Source organism: Kwoniella shandongensis, chromosome 12 (assembly GCF_008629635.2).
Source record: "Kwoniella shandongensis chromosome 12, complete sequence".
Taxonomy (NCBI): domain Eukaryota; kingdom Fungi; phylum Basidiomycota; class Tremellomycetes; order Tremellales; family Cryptococcaceae; genus Kwoniella; species Kwoniella shandongensis.
This window is the reverse complement of record NC_089298.1, coordinates 308,088-324,681: the sequence shown is the minus strand read 5'-3', so window position 1 is coordinate 324,681 and position 16,594 is coordinate 308,088. Positions and strand designations below refer to the sequence as shown.

At 47.8% G+C, this 16,594-nt stretch overlaps 4 protein-coding genes across 4 annotated transcripts; 2 read left to right on the top strand and 2 right to left on the bottom strand.

Moving 5' to 3' along the window:
• Positions 1–176: 176 nt before the first annotated feature.
• On the bottom strand, positions 177–2,394 carry CI109_106410 (uncharacterized protein; the record flags this gene model as incomplete). The annotated part of the gene is made up of 3 exons (XM_032003766.1): positions 177–456; positions 513–674; positions 740–2,394. 3 exons carry the CDS (start codon positions 2,392–2,394, stop codon positions 177–179), a joined length of 2,097 nt encoding a protein of 698 aa, XP_031861764.1.
• A 1,968-nt stretch (positions 2,395–4,362) lies between these two features.
• Positions 4,363–5,919, top strand: CI109_106409 (uncharacterized protein; the record flags this gene model as incomplete). The annotated part of the gene is made up of 7 exons (XM_032003765.1): positions 4,363–4,406; positions 4,501–4,768; positions 4,925–5,061; positions 5,187–5,315; positions 5,403–5,461; positions 5,648–5,724; positions 5,791–5,919. 7 exons carry the CDS (start codon positions 4,363–4,365, stop codon positions 5,917–5,919), a joined length of 843 nt encoding a protein of 280 aa, XP_031861763.1.
• A 230-nt stretch (positions 5,920–6,149) lies between these two features.
• On the bottom strand, positions 6,150–7,169 carry CI109_106408 (uncharacterized protein; the record flags this gene model as incomplete). Its single annotated transcript, XM_032003764.1, has 6 exons — positions 6,150–6,203; positions 6,259–6,390; positions 6,635–6,685; positions 6,738–6,891; positions 6,957–7,072; positions 7,158–7,169. The coding sequence occupies 6 exons, from the start codon at positions 7,167–7,169 to the stop codon at positions 6,150–6,152; spliced, it is 519 nt and encodes a 172-aa protein (XP_031861762.1).
• Positions 7,170–7,816: 647 nt separating this feature from the next.
• CI109_106407 (uncharacterized protein) lies at positions 7,817–9,361 on the top strand (the record flags this gene model as incomplete). The annotated part of the gene is made up of 5 exons (XM_065967834.1): positions 7,817–7,972; positions 8,084–8,173; positions 8,260–8,732; positions 8,789–9,062; positions 9,125–9,361. 5 exons carry the CDS (start codon positions 7,817–7,819, stop codon positions 9,359–9,361), a joined length of 1,230 nt encoding a protein of 409 aa, XP_065823906.1.
• Positions 9,362–16,594: the final 7,233 nt, after the last annotated feature.

Here is a 16,594-nt window from a genome sequence, read left to right as displayed (position 1 = left end):
TATGACTGACGTCAATGACCTCGCTGTATATCGCACCCGATGATGGGGGAACAGTGTTATACATATACATGCACAGGATATGGTCAAAGAAACCCTAGGAAGAGAGAGATACGAGATACAATATTATTATTCACCACTGCAGCACCAAGAAACTTCCGACCAGCGTGTCGTTTCTTTCATTTCATCGCTCTTCTAATACACATCGCTTCGTCCAGTCTCCTCGCTTCATCATTCGCTTCTTCTGGACTCATACATTCCACCTCGCTCCCACTGCCCGTCGATCCATCTTCACTCTCTTCGAATTCTCGCCGCCGTCTCGCCCATTCTGCTTCGCTCAACTCGACGTCGAGCGTGATAGGGAACGATGTTTGTATGCGTTTGGAATCGGGAGATAAGTGATATTTTTGTAATAGGGTGGAAAGATTACGAGCAAAGTCGACTAACTGGAACACCAGTCTGAAAAAGGTGCATTAGCACGCAGGCGCTGAAGGTAGTGGAAAGATAACACTTACGAGTGGTTGGGCCCGATCCAGGAAGATTTTGACTTCACAAAGTCGTACGCCTCTTGCATGGCGCGGATGTGTCCGAGCAGCTCCGGCATAGCCCCAGTTGCAGCAAGAGCCATCGTATATGCGATGGCCAAAGTTGCCGATCGAGAAACACCACATTGACAACTACACCCAGCAATCACCGTCAGCTTCGCGCACCTTTCCCACTGATTGACGGAAATTCAACTCACTGTATCAATACTGGTACACCCGCTCTTCTCCCTTCCTCCATCCATCGGATCGCATCCCAGAACTTCCACATCTCCGACGTTTCCGGTGCTCTGCCCTCCAGGACATCCTCCAGTCGGGCGTTTTCCGGCAAGTCGGCCAATCCCAGCTCGCCATGCGACCATCTCGCATGACAATATTCCACATCTGGTCGACCCTCTTCTGTACTCGGATACGTCGCCATCTTCATCTTCTCTTTCCCCTTTCCCTTTCCGCTCCCAAATGCCCAACCAGGGATGCTAGACGCGTTGACGGGGTCGAAGGGATCATCGATCTCCTGAGCGACATTGACGATTCGTACTCTGCTCTTGCCCTTGGCCCACCGCTCGAACTGATGGACTGACTCCTCTGCACCGATAAACACACCGGGGAGGAACTCGATCGGGCCATCCTCGTATGGTTCAGACGGACGGGCAGGGAAAGACATAGGCATGGAAAAGGTGAAGGAGGCTGGGAGAGGTGGGGAAGTAGAAGGAGTGGTGGACGTTGATCCGCTGGCAGAGGTGGAAGCGGAAAATGATGTGGTCGGAGACGCAGTCGTTTGAGACATGGGCGAAGTGGACAACATCGAATGGACAGGAACGCCGAGTCCTTGACTTGATGAACCGGAAGCTTGCGAATCAATCTCGTCGATGACTGGGAAACTGAGACTGAGAGGGAAGGCAGACTTCGAAACTCCTTTGCTTGGGTCAACTCTGCTAAACTCTCCAGCTGCAGTTTGGCTTCTCCCTCGCATTTTCCCTCGCATGCTAAGCAAGCTGGGATACGCGTGACTGCCGGCGCTGGGAGTAGGAGGAACATCATCGTCACCTGCTGGTGGTTGGGTGATGAGGCTCAACAAGCTGGGTCGACGGAGCCCACCAGTAGCGGATCGACCGACCGACATGGCGAGAGCTGGCGTCTTTGGCGGACCAGGTGTATACGGGGTGCTGAAACGTGAGTCGGATTCGGTGTTATTGGAAAACGTCGGTGTGGGACAGACGGTAGAGGGTGTACTGATGCTGGGTGAGGGAGCAGCAAGAGAAGAAGGGAGTGAGAGGGAGAGTTTCTTCAGATTGGGTCGTTTAAGCTGAAGTCGAGATGCTAGATTTGGGGGTGATGAGTTGGCTGAGCGGGACTGAAGTGATGAAAACATCGATTGAGAGTGTATTTGCTTGGAATCGAAATCGGGTACAGGCTCTATGCTTTCCAACACGGCTTGTTTTGTTTCTGGATACTGGTCGACTTTGTCGTTTGCGACCATTCCCATTGTCATGTCGACCTCCATCTTGTCCGCGACGACTGGTGTGGAAGATTCCACCACTGATTCCAAAGGAGCTACTCCTGATATGACACTACGCCCTCCTCCGTTGTTCTCAATGATACGGACACGTTTGATCGGCCTTTGAGAGGACGCCCCAACGGAAGGAGTCGGAGTGAATGACGTCTCAGACCTGAATGGCCGTTTTCGATTATCGCTAGTATTACTATAGGCAGTCGCAAGCTGCGACGGCAAGAGACGAGGGGTTGGTGGTCCGCTTCGAGTCGGTGGCGGTGTACGAAGTGGGGATGGACAGTGTAAGTTGAGGTAGTTTGGTGAGGTCAGAGATAGGTCGAGGGGAACGGGTGAACGAAGCATCAGATCTGTTGAGGGAGAAGTCGACCAGCGACAACGATTGTGTGAGTGGAGTGGAGGACGGACGTGAGGATCGTTAACAATTCGTGAAATGCGTGTCAAAAGAAATCGTTTAGCGGAAAAGATTGAATAGGAAGAAGGCGATGAAGTTAGCTGACTAAACTAAATCGATTGGTATCGTATCGTTATATGAGGGAAGTGTAGAGCCAAGACAAAAAAGAAGGCGGTGAAAGTGCAATATCTAAGGTTTTGGTTCTGGTAAGGGGAAGGGAGGTTTCGCAAACAAAAGATCAGAAGACCAAGACAACGATCGGAGAGTGTGTAAGACAAAGAGGAGTGGGAATGAGATCGACGACGTTTCGTTTCGTGTCGTGTCGTCTCGTCTCGGATGAAACGATAACAATAACAAGTGAGATACAGCACAGCGGAACACACAGGATCCAGGGATTGAGATTCAGCTAACTAGCTGACTAGCTATGCGCTATGCTACCATTACCCCTTGATTCTTCTGTGCGTTTCTTGTTCATGACCCCATTACGATGCAGAATACGAAACCGTAGACTGTGACCGTGACGGGGGGAACAGAAGATGATGACAACAATAAAAAGGCGATGAAACGAGGTAGAAGAAGGGGTAGTACGGCACGGAAAAGGTTGGTCGTTTTTGGTACCTGGCTGGGTAAATAGATAGATGTTGACTCACCATTACGACTACTGCTATTGTTGTTGATACCATCTTTAACCGTATACTACTCTGACAAACTCTGGTTTGGGGACGAAGAAGCGTTGTTGTCGATGTTATCGATAGTAAGGGGACAAAGCGAATCGTGGATTGGTGAATGGTTGTCAAGAAAGGTTGTCGGTAAGTCCGTTTGTCCGTCTGTTCCTTGCGCGAGCAAATACGCAATGATCCACTTTCTTCCTCTGCTACTTCCGTCTACGTGTTGTGTCGTCGGTATCTCCCTGCGGGGTTGCTGTTGTATGTGTATTGCTGTGTGTGGTGCGGTAGTGCGGAGTGAACGACTTTCTTCTTGAGCTAAGGCTACGGTACAAGCTTCAAACAATGGTGAAACGCTTCGACCGGTTTTTCTCTTTTGGCTTTTTCAGGGAAAAACGTAAGGGTGTATAATGAACAGCCGCGTTTCTGTCGCTGTGCAGCGTAGTGTGGTACAAGAGGATGACAAAGCGTTGTCGAGTGTTGAGTGAGGATTGTCGTTGTCAAGAAGAGAGAAAGTGGAGATGCTGTCTGTGCAGATGGGATGTCCAAGTTGAGGATGATGGTTAGCTCATGAACGGACACGCAATGATAGATGACATGCCATCCCCATCCACTGTGTATGTACTCGAGTACTAACTGTACGACGCGCATTGACTAAGCGGAGTGTCTCGCAACACGGTAAAACCGTACCAATGACCCTGAGAAAGTGATTTAGTGCCTTGTAATACCAGTCCCAACTTGCACTGCCATACGCGGTCTAGACCTTCCCCCGTAAATTTACGTAAATACATAAATGAATGAAACGGTTAGACGCTACTCACTACCGATCTAACCACTGCTGGTTTGGCTAAGCTAGTGCTTCGAGCTAGCAGCAGTAGTTAGTAATCACTCGATTCCAGGATTGATTAGTTGGAGTAGAACGATCGATGATCTCATAGCGGGACGGCGTAGTAGTTCGGAGCGGAGCTTGGTGGCTCGTCCGCTTTCGGGTTTGAAGTGCTTCGAATGACGGCAGATCCTCAAAGTAATAGCTGGAATGGGAGGTTGCAGCAATCATGGCCTTCCTTTGATGCTTGCTCTCCTATAACAACCTTTGACAATGGTCGCTTATCATCCAACTGCACTGCTACTGAGATGTGCATGACATACACAACCAACTGATCTGTTCGACTTGTCATGGTCGAGATAGGGAAGGTTGACTCACTTCTTTTGATGCTCTGCACCCACAAACTGATCTGATCTAAAGCACTGACGATGCCAGATCTGCTAGAAGATCCCCTGGCTCCCAAACATGGTCTGTACGTGCACGCCTCCGAGAATGGCATCACACGCTTACTGACGCTGTACTCACCATCTCGCCTAATCGCATGATTTGACTTACGCTGGACACAGCACCCTCACCCCATTCCACATCATTGTCCTCCTGCTCTCCTCTCTCTCCCTATTCCTCTCCAACCTTACACTCCCTCACCCTCTCCCGATATACGTTGGGATGATGAAACGAATCATGGTCCTCCTCGTATTACTGATGATAGCACATCATTTCGTCCTGGCGCAGATGCAATCGTCGAAGGAGGATTGGAATATCACGCAAAAGGAAAAACGGTCGAGGTCAGATCCGCTTGTGAAAAGTAAGATTGAGCATAAGAAAGATGATTGGGTGAGTCGAAAGTGCTTTTCGAGATGGAGTGGGACGACTATACCACAGTAATCAGGACTGGTGCGATCTCTGAGTAGGACTCAAGGCCTGGTCGAGCGATTGCAGTACTCGTGGTCGTCACAATATGAGAAGCTGATCACTTATGTCAAACTGCAGACACACCCCAATGCTCACCCATCGCACTTCCTCACGACACGAGATGGCAAGCCGCGTCTCTTCCCATTCCCACTCGGCAAAGCAGGAGGTATGGGGACCAAGGAACTCTGGTGGGAAGCGGGTAATACGGCGCATGTGTGAGTGATATTGGGAATAGCAATACTCTGCGCCGCCATCGAGAGCAGTGTGTCCTATCCCTGTGTATCATGTGTCATGTGGCATGAACGGATGGGTTGAATTGCGTGAAGCTGACCATTCACAGAGGCCACTTCAACCAGCGTGAGACGTTGGAGATGCGAGAACCTCTTCGTCTGGAGATGGAGGCGAAAGAGAAAGCAAGGGTTGAAAAGGCCAAAAAGACCATGAAAGAGTTTGAGAAGAAGAGGGAGAAGTGCGTGAAACTCTTGTTTCGGGTTACTGTCGCTATGATGTTTAGAGAACAACGGGAGAGCTGATTGGTCCATTGCGAACCGGACAGGTGGCAGAAACGCTTGACACATCTCAAGATCATCGGTGGGATCGTGGTGCTTAGTCTGAGTAAGTCTATACTACACCACCCGCGCGGTCCTTCAGACCTCTCCGACTTCCTTCACGACCGTCCCGTTATTGACAGTGCTGAGAGCCTGACTGACTCGTTTAATCTGCTTCTGGTATATCATCAAACAGTACACAGGACCGCCGCAGTCGCATGCCTTGCCGCATACATATATTACACGTTCGCAGTGTATTTCGCAGAACTGTTAAAGTTCAAAGAGGAAGAGGAGGAGAAGCCTGCACAATCAAGGAAGAAGATACCAACGGTGAGCATTTGTCGTGCCACCTCGACACTGTTATAACACTTGATTGACTCTTTTGGTACTGCGCAGACACCGGGCATGGCGATGACCTATATTTACGAGCCAACACCGCTTGGTCCCAAACCAGCTGGTGCGATACCGACAAAGTCACCCAGTCATCGTCTCATGACCTCGTTAGACTCTCGTTATGCCTCTTAGTCCCAATACACATTCCATCGTGCCCAGTCATCAAAATGACTGGAGAAAGCATCCGCTGTACACGTTATGGTTGCAATGCATGCTGTTCGTTCTTCATTTGGAAGATGTTTTGACAAGAATAGTTAAGGGACCTCTAAGATGATGCGGTACAATATATTTGGTTTCGTTTCTTCTTCTGCACATAAATTCTCTCTGCTTGTAGATCTTCTCTCGCTGCCCTTTCCGACAATTTAGTCTTCTCGTATTTGACCAAGGAAATCCTTTTTGATCGTACCAATAGCGAACTGTGCGAAACGGTCGGTCGAGGTATCTTGCGCATGGAACAGAGAAAAGACTTACGATATCATTCGCCTCAACTCTACATCCTACAATCTGCATTCTCACTTTCGTATCTTTCTGTATGAGCTCGTCATTAGATCGATAACATTGTGGCGAAGCATTCGGATCAAATTTCATATCGGAATGAGTGAGCTGAAAGTATCCCAAACAATCCAAGTCAGCTCTCAATTGTTCCTTTTGATAGGTATCAAACGAACACAAATAGAGTAGAGAGGAGAGGAGAGGAGTTCAGTGATAATCGATCAATTACTACAAGATCACCCGCATAAATCAACATGCCCTATTAAAAGGTCTGTTGTCCCTATGCTAAAATTCATCATAACGAGGGGGAAGGTGAGGCCACGACAGGGTAGGGAAGTTTGAAATCAACACTTACATGACAGGAGACGAAGACTTGTAGTGGGCCGACCATGGCGAAGAAGCCCATCTGGATTGAGAGTCAGCAGTGTAAAAGGCTACAAGAAGACGAGTAGGCTCACCTTGTTTACATTGACGACAATGCCATCTACGACTTCACCTTTGAAAGGCTTCATCACGACGGCTGTGTATGTAGTCTTGAACCGAGCTTGGCCAGTAGATGGTATTATCTTCCCTTCTCCGATATCGTTTATCGTGATCACCGAGATGATATAACTGAGAAACAATAGACGATTTATCAGCCCACGATGAACCCTACAAGTGAAGTTCGCTTGACTCACCCATGCTTTCCACTACAAGTACCCTCGACATCTTCGTACAGTTTCTGTCGAAGATAATCTTCCAGTTGAGCACCGAAATACGAAGGATGTAATAAGATGGTATGGGTGAGTTCTCTCTAATGGCATGGCAAATTATCCCCATGGTATCATGTCAGCGCGATTGGTATAATTCGCGCTAGAGGGTGTGGATATGATACCAACCAGGAAGAACATCCTGTCGATATTGCCCGTCGACGTCGACTCTGTCTCGTTTCTTCTTCACTCAGGAGAGGTACGATCAGATGAATGGAAGAGTATAGGGGGTGATGACGCTCCAATCCTTCTCCTTTCCGTCTACTCTTTCTTTGCTCAACTATACGTATATGTCGTAGAAGAGGATTCGATCGAGAGAGAGGAGAGAGGGATTGTCGTCAATGTCACAAGGGACTATTGCATTAGACGTTTGATAAATCTTTTCCTAGATGTAGATGGATGGAAAGAGGAAGAAGAGATGGGAAGAAGCTTTGAAAGGGGGATAGAGTGTTTGACGCGAGTGGTATAAGTTTGGGTGTTTGGCAGGAATGCGATTAGTGATAATGATCGATTATGGCATTTGCCACGTCACGATGAGTGTTTACACCTGAAACAACACCAGCTAACAGTCAAGTCGCGAGTAACAAGTCAAAGCAGAAAGCAATCAACGTTGTGTACACACAAGTCGGTATACTCTCCTCCTTGCTACATTGACTCTATCAATCGTCAAACACCTCATTTCGCCTCTCACAACCACATCACACGAACCGCTTGCTATTGTGCATCGCGAAGATTTATATTGTTTGCCACACAGTAACCAAGGCGACTTCGGATCAGTATAACCCAAAATGAACGAGAAACAACCTGGCGGAGGAGAACCGTCCACCTCCAAAGAACAACGCCGTCTCTCCGCAACACGTTATCTCAAGCTCAATCGACTTCCAACGCTCCAAGAAGTCCTTGATAGACGTACTAGACCACCTCTTGACCTTTTCTGCTTCTACGTGAGTCCATCCTTGGCCTTATCAACCATATACCAAACATGCTGATAGTTGGGTTTGACCCCTTTCTCTCCCTCAACATCTTCTATCACGGTCCGTGCGTCAAACGTTCAGATTTTCTTGCAACGTGAATCGTCAGAGGATGCGTTAGATTTCTGGTTGGATGTTCAACAACATGAGAACATGTGCAAGGCATACTTCAAGGTGAGCTAAAGCGAAGCGACAAGCCTCATAAATATATCAACGAGAAACATACAAGATCCGTGTGACTGACATAACCGAACCAAAAGGACCTTCGACGATCTGGTCGATCCGTTCAGGAAGATTGGCCCGAATTTGCCGCTCATGCACGAACCAACGGATCCCATTTCTCCCCTCTTCTCTCGTTACCATCCGAACCCAACTCTCCTAATCCTGCCCTCTCCCCCGACCCCGACAACATGGGAGGTGCACGATCCCCCAGTCCCCTCGCTCGAGAACGACGCGATACAGAATCTCATGGAGCAGCACACCCGAATTTCTCGCCGACCATGGCAGGAGGTGAATTCGGGAGCCAAGGTCCTCGTGCTCCGCGAGATCGACCGAGTACGACCCCTAGTGGAAGGGGGATGAGTCTGAGAGGCAAATGGACGGAAAGGCGAAGTAAAGCACCGACGGTGATCGCGAGAGACAGGGCTATTGAAAAAGCTGCGTTGGTGGAAAGTGCAGAGAGGATATACCTGAGGTATCTCTTGCCAGGAGCCGAGCGGGAAATCTACCTTCCGTGAGTTTCTCAAACCTGAACGTAGGCATGTTACGTCAACTGACCATAGCGCTCAGACCTTCGCTGCGAGTCAACAACTTCCCCATTTCAAACGGTACTGAAGCCTCTCCTCTCATTCCGGATCTGTATCACGCGCAAAAGGTGTACATCTTCAAAGCACTCGAGCAAGACGCGTTCCCCCGATTTCTTCGAGCGAAAGCATTCGGGAACCTCACTCCTCTTGGGAGCTTCGTCCGACTCATCGCTGGTCTGCTCTGTCTCTGGGGAGGCTTTGTCTTGGCATTCTCCTTGATCTTCCTGGACCACAAACCGAAAATCACTCGATTATGGGTAAGTTAGTCCCGCGCACGTTCTGGATACCAGCTAATCGTATTGCTTGACGTGCACTACAGCTCATCCTGCCATTCATTTTCGCTACCAACCTCCTTCTCTCTTCATACTATTCCCTATCGCCACTACTCGCCCTCTTCTCGCAAACCGAGACCACCCCATTCCATCTCCTTCGTGTCAAAGAGCAATACGTTAGGAAGCTTTTGACATTACGAGCTTTGTGGATCGAAGCGGTCTGTATCCTCATCACAGCGATTCTGGTCGTAATTTTTACAGTCGTGCCGGGACACAGACTGTAGTCGGTCGAGGTGAAAGGGGACAATGAGAAAGAGGAGACTTAGAGAGGACTCATTTATGTGCTTTACGAAACTTTACGAAGAGGGAACTACATTTTTGGCTCTACCCATACGATTGCATTCCAATTAGCGTGAGATACCCTTGTATATAACTATAATATTTGGTTCTTCGATGTGATCTACGATTGCAAAAACGTCTTATTTCGCTGAGCCGAATTATCATGGTATTGATCATCGGGGGGAGCAGGGCAATATAAATGGTGTCACCCACGACTTACAAGGACACGTTCGGGCAGCCTCGCTCGATGCCGTCCAACTCTCTGTTCCGTGTGGCGCCTTGGTTATACCAAGGACCTTTGTTCTCTTGGAAGATCAACAGTTTGCTTCCTACAACTGCATATGGCTGCCTTTCTAGTGAAGTGTATGTATGGTGAAGTCATCAACTAGTCAAGTAAAAAACCTTGCTTGAGCTCGATGTCGTCCAACAATCCTTTCTGTCCCCTAACCCTGCTATGATATTACAAGTTTCGAAGGGAGCCTTTGTTTCTTCGGAAGCCTCAGACAGCTTGGGTGTAATACTGTAACGGACTGGGCTGTCTTCCTTCAGGAGTATGTTCAGCTTACATGTAATTGAGAATCCATTGCCTCTCGTTATAACACTGAAACTCAGAACATCGCCGTCTTTTCCTCTAAACATCTTTACCAGCAGAAACTCTTATTTACACCGACCATCATTATGTCCAAGAAATACTATGACTCACTTATGCCAGCAGGCCACAAGCCCGGATCGCAGCAGATAAACCATAAAGTCATGGACGCGGCGAGGACAGCTTGGGACGTCAACGATTCCTCCACCTCCTCAAGTGTGAGTCACACTTGTACTAATCCCACGATGAAGGAATGACGCTGATGTTCGCTACATGTATGCTGCAGACTGACCCCGTTCACTCCACTGACACTTTCAACCTCTTCTCCGGATTTAACACTGTTAACAAATTCGCCAAGGCCAGTACTGGATCCACCCTGCCCGATTTGACAACCAGCAACCGGGGCGGCAGCACCACAGGCAACCCCGATTCCATGTCTCAGGAGTTGACCAGGATGGGCAGCTCGAGCGACAAGACAACAACCTCTCAATCTGCCCACGGAGCCCCCTCCTTGATCCTGCCAGACAAACTTGTCCCCGGCCGTGAAGAGTACGCCACCAAGAACACCACGCGTACTGCCTCGCGCAAGAGCGGAGGAAGCCACAAATCAGGACTGTCCGGTGCTGCTGCCGCTTTCGTTCCGAGAGGGATGCCGGTGGGAATCGACACCAATATCCCACCATTTTACCCTCCAAAGGAAGAGCGTTCTGCCGGTTCCGCGACTTCTTCCCATGATCCAAAATGTGTGAGTCGTAACTTCAGTCAACTGAACGTGTGACACTACGGCACAAGATCACTGATAATGTTAGCAGACCTTTGGACATGGCAATGACGAATTCATCCCGGAAATCCACCATTGAATGCGACTGTGCGTTCACAGGTCCACTCGGCCGCCTTCAATATTTCTCGGTGTTGGGAGTTTATTGGGTAGTAGTCAGTTCGGTAGTCTTGTACATACATCTGCTGTTTGAGAGAAATGCATTGTGGATAAGTGAAAGTGTGCTAATAATGACGTCTGGCACTCCTTTCTGGACTTGACCCTGCTATGTTGTTACAAGTTTCATCAGTCCTTTGTGCCTTCCAAGAAGTCCAACTAGTTTGTTTTGCAATGCATGGATCAAGCTGCCCCCCTCAGGGAGTATATATGATGTTACAAGAAATCCCAATCCCCTATCAATCAGTAACATTGAACTTCAAGGTACCCAAACATCTTCTCACTTTACCAAGCCTTTAACCAGCACAGACTCTTACATACCACAACCATGGCTGCAAACAGCTCTGATGGCTCAACTATGCACACTGACACAAACCCCAAAGGGCTGCGAGGAGATTCAAATATCAGGAAAGCGGCGCAGGATGCCTGGAGTGACAGCAAGGCATCCGATTCCACCTCCCCCAACGCAAGTGTGAGTCACACCTTTACAATCCCATGTTGAAAAGAGGCTGCTGACATCTGCAATATGTATGCTTAAGACTGACTCTACCAAGTCTCCCCCAAAGACTACTGGTCTATTCTATGGATATAGGGGCTTCAAAACCACACCAATTTCTCCGCCACTCAGTTCCCTCACGTCTATTACTGATCCAGGCGGGGTGAGTTTTTTTTTCCCCGTGCAACATCACACGTATCCTCATCACTTACTGATGACAATGTCTGCAGAGTTTGGGAGTTGATGATCATCTTTTCATCCCAAACATCAAACGTTGAGCGGATGTTGTGGATGGTCATTGCGTGATCAGGAAGATGGGTACTTGCTTTTGTATATATATATGCTATCGAGAGAAATGCATTGTGTTAAACAAATGAGAGTATATTGGGAATGAGGTCTGACTCTCTTTTATAGACTCATAACTGCTTCATCATTACAGGTTTCAAAAGCCTTTGTAGCCCAGAAGGCCACACATCCACCTTCCACTTGCTGGTCAAAGCGGTTGACCTGTGAGGATATATGAAGGTTACTCATTATAGAAGCTTAATTCTCTCTTCTCTCTCAGAAGTGAAACTATTGCTCAGGTTATCAACCATTTTGTTTCCTTGTTACCAGACTTCAATTTCATATACTTGTGCCCATCATAGTCTTCAGGATGTTCTTGGACCAAAGCAAGATTTCTACGGTGTCTGACTGCACTGTGCCAACCCAACAAGGGTGGAATCCCAATCCTACTCATGCAGCTGCAGCATCTGGAACTATCAGCACCATCAATGCAACAAAGGTGAGTGCTACCCTTGATCAGCTTACATGCAAGTGAAGTAATGCTGATTCTTGATTGTGCTAAAGCATTCACTCATGAATCCTCCTGAGGGCTTCCCAGACCCTTACTACCAATTCTTTCGAGGCACGAATGCCAAATCCACTCAACCTCACACCACCACTCACACATTGAACTCCCATATCCAGGCAGATGGAGACACTGGTGACAACAAGCGTTCCAACAGATGGACATTTTCAGCAGGCTGCGAAAGAGTCTATCTCAACGAGAAGACGGGATGCCCTCTTCCAGAGAAATCACTGGAGGGGACAAATAGCAAAATGGTCCCAATCAAGAGCGAGACTGGGTTGTTCAGGCTTACGTCACGAAAAGACAAACAGCGGTACTAAGAGGCAAATACTGGTTAGCTTCCTTTTGTAGGTTGTTTTGATGTGTAGAACACTAAATCTTTTGTGCTTGCGATGTCACATCAGCGCTAAGGAGCCAGATTTGTCCAAATGGTTCTTTAAGCATGCTGTGTCTGTATCAATATATGTGGCAGTATTTTGGCAACACATTCCTTGGTTGGTGCAGCAGCTACCCTTCTATAGTAGGCTATAACACTTATCAGGCAGCCGACTTGTTCATTGTTTCACAAAGTAAGGTCAATTCAAAAGCTTTGTATCATCTTCACAGCACCATACATTGTCTACCTGTCCTATACTAAGCCAAGATATGGCCTGATGTGCCTCCCTCTCTGTTAGTTGTCTCAATGACATGACAATGAGTGGCTCACTATACCACACCAGGCTCCGGTAAGAAACTGCGGTCGACCTGTTTTTAATCTTCTCAGAAGTCACACCTTTGCATTCCTAAAGCTTTCACAATTCACACATTCTTCCATCAATGACTTCCAAGGGTGATCATTCTGTCCATTATCTTGTACTGCACCATGACCGGGGAGAAGTGATATATCATTCCTTCCTGAAGCACGGACACTGTGAGTACTGAACAGGAAGACAGAGGAAGTTGTTCTGCTCCTGACTGGCAAAGGGAAACAGGAATATCATACTTGTTTCAGCCAGTGAGGGGTATAGCCACAAAGCTTTGTGAGATCATACATCCTCATAACTCAACACCATGACAACGAGACCCGTTTCAGCAATCTTTCCTTTCATCAACAGGGGGAGCTCCACAACATACTGTATGATGAGAGCATAATACTATAGTGACACGATGGTGATAGCTAGGCCATATCCTTCTCAGTTCTTGAACTCCCAATCCAACAAAACATACCAAAGGGGTCCAAGAAAAGTGAATCATTGTTACATTCCCAACACAAAACTCTGTCTTGAAGCATTCAACATTGCAGCAACCATTGAATGTCCAGCAAACATCCCACCAAATCACCAAGCACACCACATAAGAAGATGACCATTGACAGTAGGGATGTTGGCATGAGCAGGAGGACAAGCACCAGAAGTGGGAGTACCAGCATGACCAGAGGCCATAACAACCACTCAACTGCTGATGGCTTCAATACTGGTCCCTCTGCTGCTCATGAACGCAATGCTGCCTCAAACCACTTTGGTCCTTACCAGCCAGCCTCTCCCAGATACATTAATTCTGAGCCAGAGATTCCTCTGCCTCTACAGCCACAACTGAGCATCTCCTCAGATGCCCCCACTGATCGGAGCAATGATGAAAGTCAAACACCAAACCATGCAGCCTCCACTGTCAGTTCTGAGCCCGTGAGTGAGGACCAATAAGTGTATGAGCACCTGCAAGGCATGACTGATGTATGCTGCACAGACTTTGAGTCACCACAACACTGATCATTGCACAAATGATCGACCTGAATCCTCAACAAAGTGAACAGGGAGAAGGATGACAGCACAGATTTGGAGCCTGTTGGGGAGTGATTGGATGAAGATCAGCAAACAGTAGGCAGTTTAGGCAGGATTGAGAACATGGGGCTTGACTGTAATGTGTGTACTTGTGCAAGATCCCATGACAGGATGCTAGTAATGAGGTTGATACCTGTTTTCATGTGGTTGTCCAAATTTCTCTGCATACTTTTCTTTTGGGTCTCCCTGTCCTGTCTTACAGTTGTCGGCTTTCCTATCCCAGTATCTCCATGGACAAATCTGTAGTGGATCTCAGGCCACACTCCCCTCTTGTAGCAGAGGCTACAGCATCATCAAACCATTCAATGGTTGTTGATTGCAAACCGTGTTTGAGATTGCTCAACCTGTATGACTTGAAAGGGGGTCACTCCCATCGTTGTGATCTGCTCGTAACATGGCAATGTGGCATCATGTCACGCCGGTACGGAGGGATACGGGAGGTGTCCAATGAAAAGGACAGTGTTTCGGGCTTGTTGTATGATTGACCCAGGTATAAGTGCCAACGGTGGCAACGGTGACGACAGGGGTAGTGATGATGACAAGAGTTGTTGGGTTGTGACCAACGGTGTGACTGTATGAGTGAGACTCAAATGGAGATCCATAACTGGGGATACTAACAACTGACTACAGAAGGGGTGGGGTATTTATACCTTGTTTGCCACCGAGAATATTTGCCACCTTAGTAAGCAGTGCCTCCGCCAAGCCAGGCACATGGATACTTCTCTACAGTACTCCTCTACAGTACTTCTCTACAGTGCTTCTCTACAGTGCTTCTCTACAGTGCTTCTCTACAGTGCTTCTCTACAGTGCTTCTCTACAGTGCTAGGCACAAACGAAGGTACAGGAACATGTCTTGTAGGATTACACGTGCTGTGATTCATTACACATCAAGTGTGATATATATCACCTCTTTGGGTGCCACATTGATTCCCATGCATGTAAAGTAGTAGATTCATTTCACAACCGATCACTACAGGGCCCTCGACATTGGCTGGTAGACCCAGGTGATTACAAAAGATTGAAAAAACCCCCATTTATCTCCGTTCCTTGCTTCCGTTCCTTGCCCTTCAATGATTGCCACCATGATTCCCCCTTACCGCCCTCTCCACCCAACGATGGACAAATGACTTTGTAGTATCGGTAGCATGGTTGTCATTGATACCATGCAGTACTCATCCTTCCTTTGAATGTCCCTTTGACAATGTGTAACAACAGGGGTGACTCCAAACATGCTTCAACAGATTCATCTTTTGTACTCTAGGGGAGTCCAGCTTTGCATAGGGGTACAAAGGACGTCAAATGACTCCACAGTCCAGGTTGATTCCCTGGTACAGACACTTCAAGTCGCCAAAAGGCATAAAAGGGCTTTTATGAAGAGTACCCATTTGAGTATTCACAGCCCAGAATCATTCCACAATACTCTGACGCACCAAACACAAACCAACACATACCGGCACACTTTGTATCACAACACTTTCACACTGCACAGCAAGATGAACAATACCAACAACAACAACAGCACCTATGGCAGCGCTGGCAGCACAAGTCAACCTGCCAGATCAGGCAATGCTTCCACCTTCAACCCAAACAGCTCAAATGCTGGTCGAAGCAATCCTCCTACCTATTTTGGTGTTGCACCACCCTCTGCACAAGCCGGTCGTCCTTCATACCATGGCAGCCAGCAAACTTTCCCACTTCGGCCTACCCCAATGTCTCTTGATACCAATTTTGGAATGACCAGGAACCGTCAGGTCAGCTCCACCACTGATATCCGCCATGGACCCAATTCTGAGCAGACCGACGAGCAGTATCTCAACAACCGCAGCAGACTACCTATCATTCCCCTGCATCCTGCCATTCCCCTGCCTCCTGCGCCAAACAGCGCCATTAGTCCAGGCGGGGTGAGTCTCTTGTTCTGTACAGGGTTGAATACTGATAGCTTCATGCAGACTCTCGGCGAGAACACAAGTGACTGGTTTCCAGCTGGGGAAAGCCCCAAAAATTCGTCCACCAGACACAATGGATGGAGGTAGCAATGGCTGAGAGCAGTATTGGAGTAGTGTGAAGTATGCAGGTGTATATGATTATGACAATGAGTAGTACAGAATTGATGGATGAATTTGATTTTTATAAGTAAATGTGCTTACTTCATGTTGAAGACTGTCTGACTGTATGCTAACTATAGCCATTCAATTAAGTGGTCATCATCTGGAAGCTTGCAGAGACGTCTATATGTATGGTGGACCCCTTATATTTTCCCTCTCAGGGCATCTTCACCTTCTAAGCGTGGTGCGCTAGTGGAGATCCAATCAGAATGGTTCAGCTTGTAGTTCCTAGTGTTCCAGATGGGCTGCAAGCATTACAACCAAATTGCAACCAATCCTTGGACCATTATGAATCAGGGCTTATACTGAAAAAATGAGCTTGCTAGTCTGGAGTCATTTAAGTCATCCCTGTCACGACCCAATACAACTGAACGAACGACTTATGTC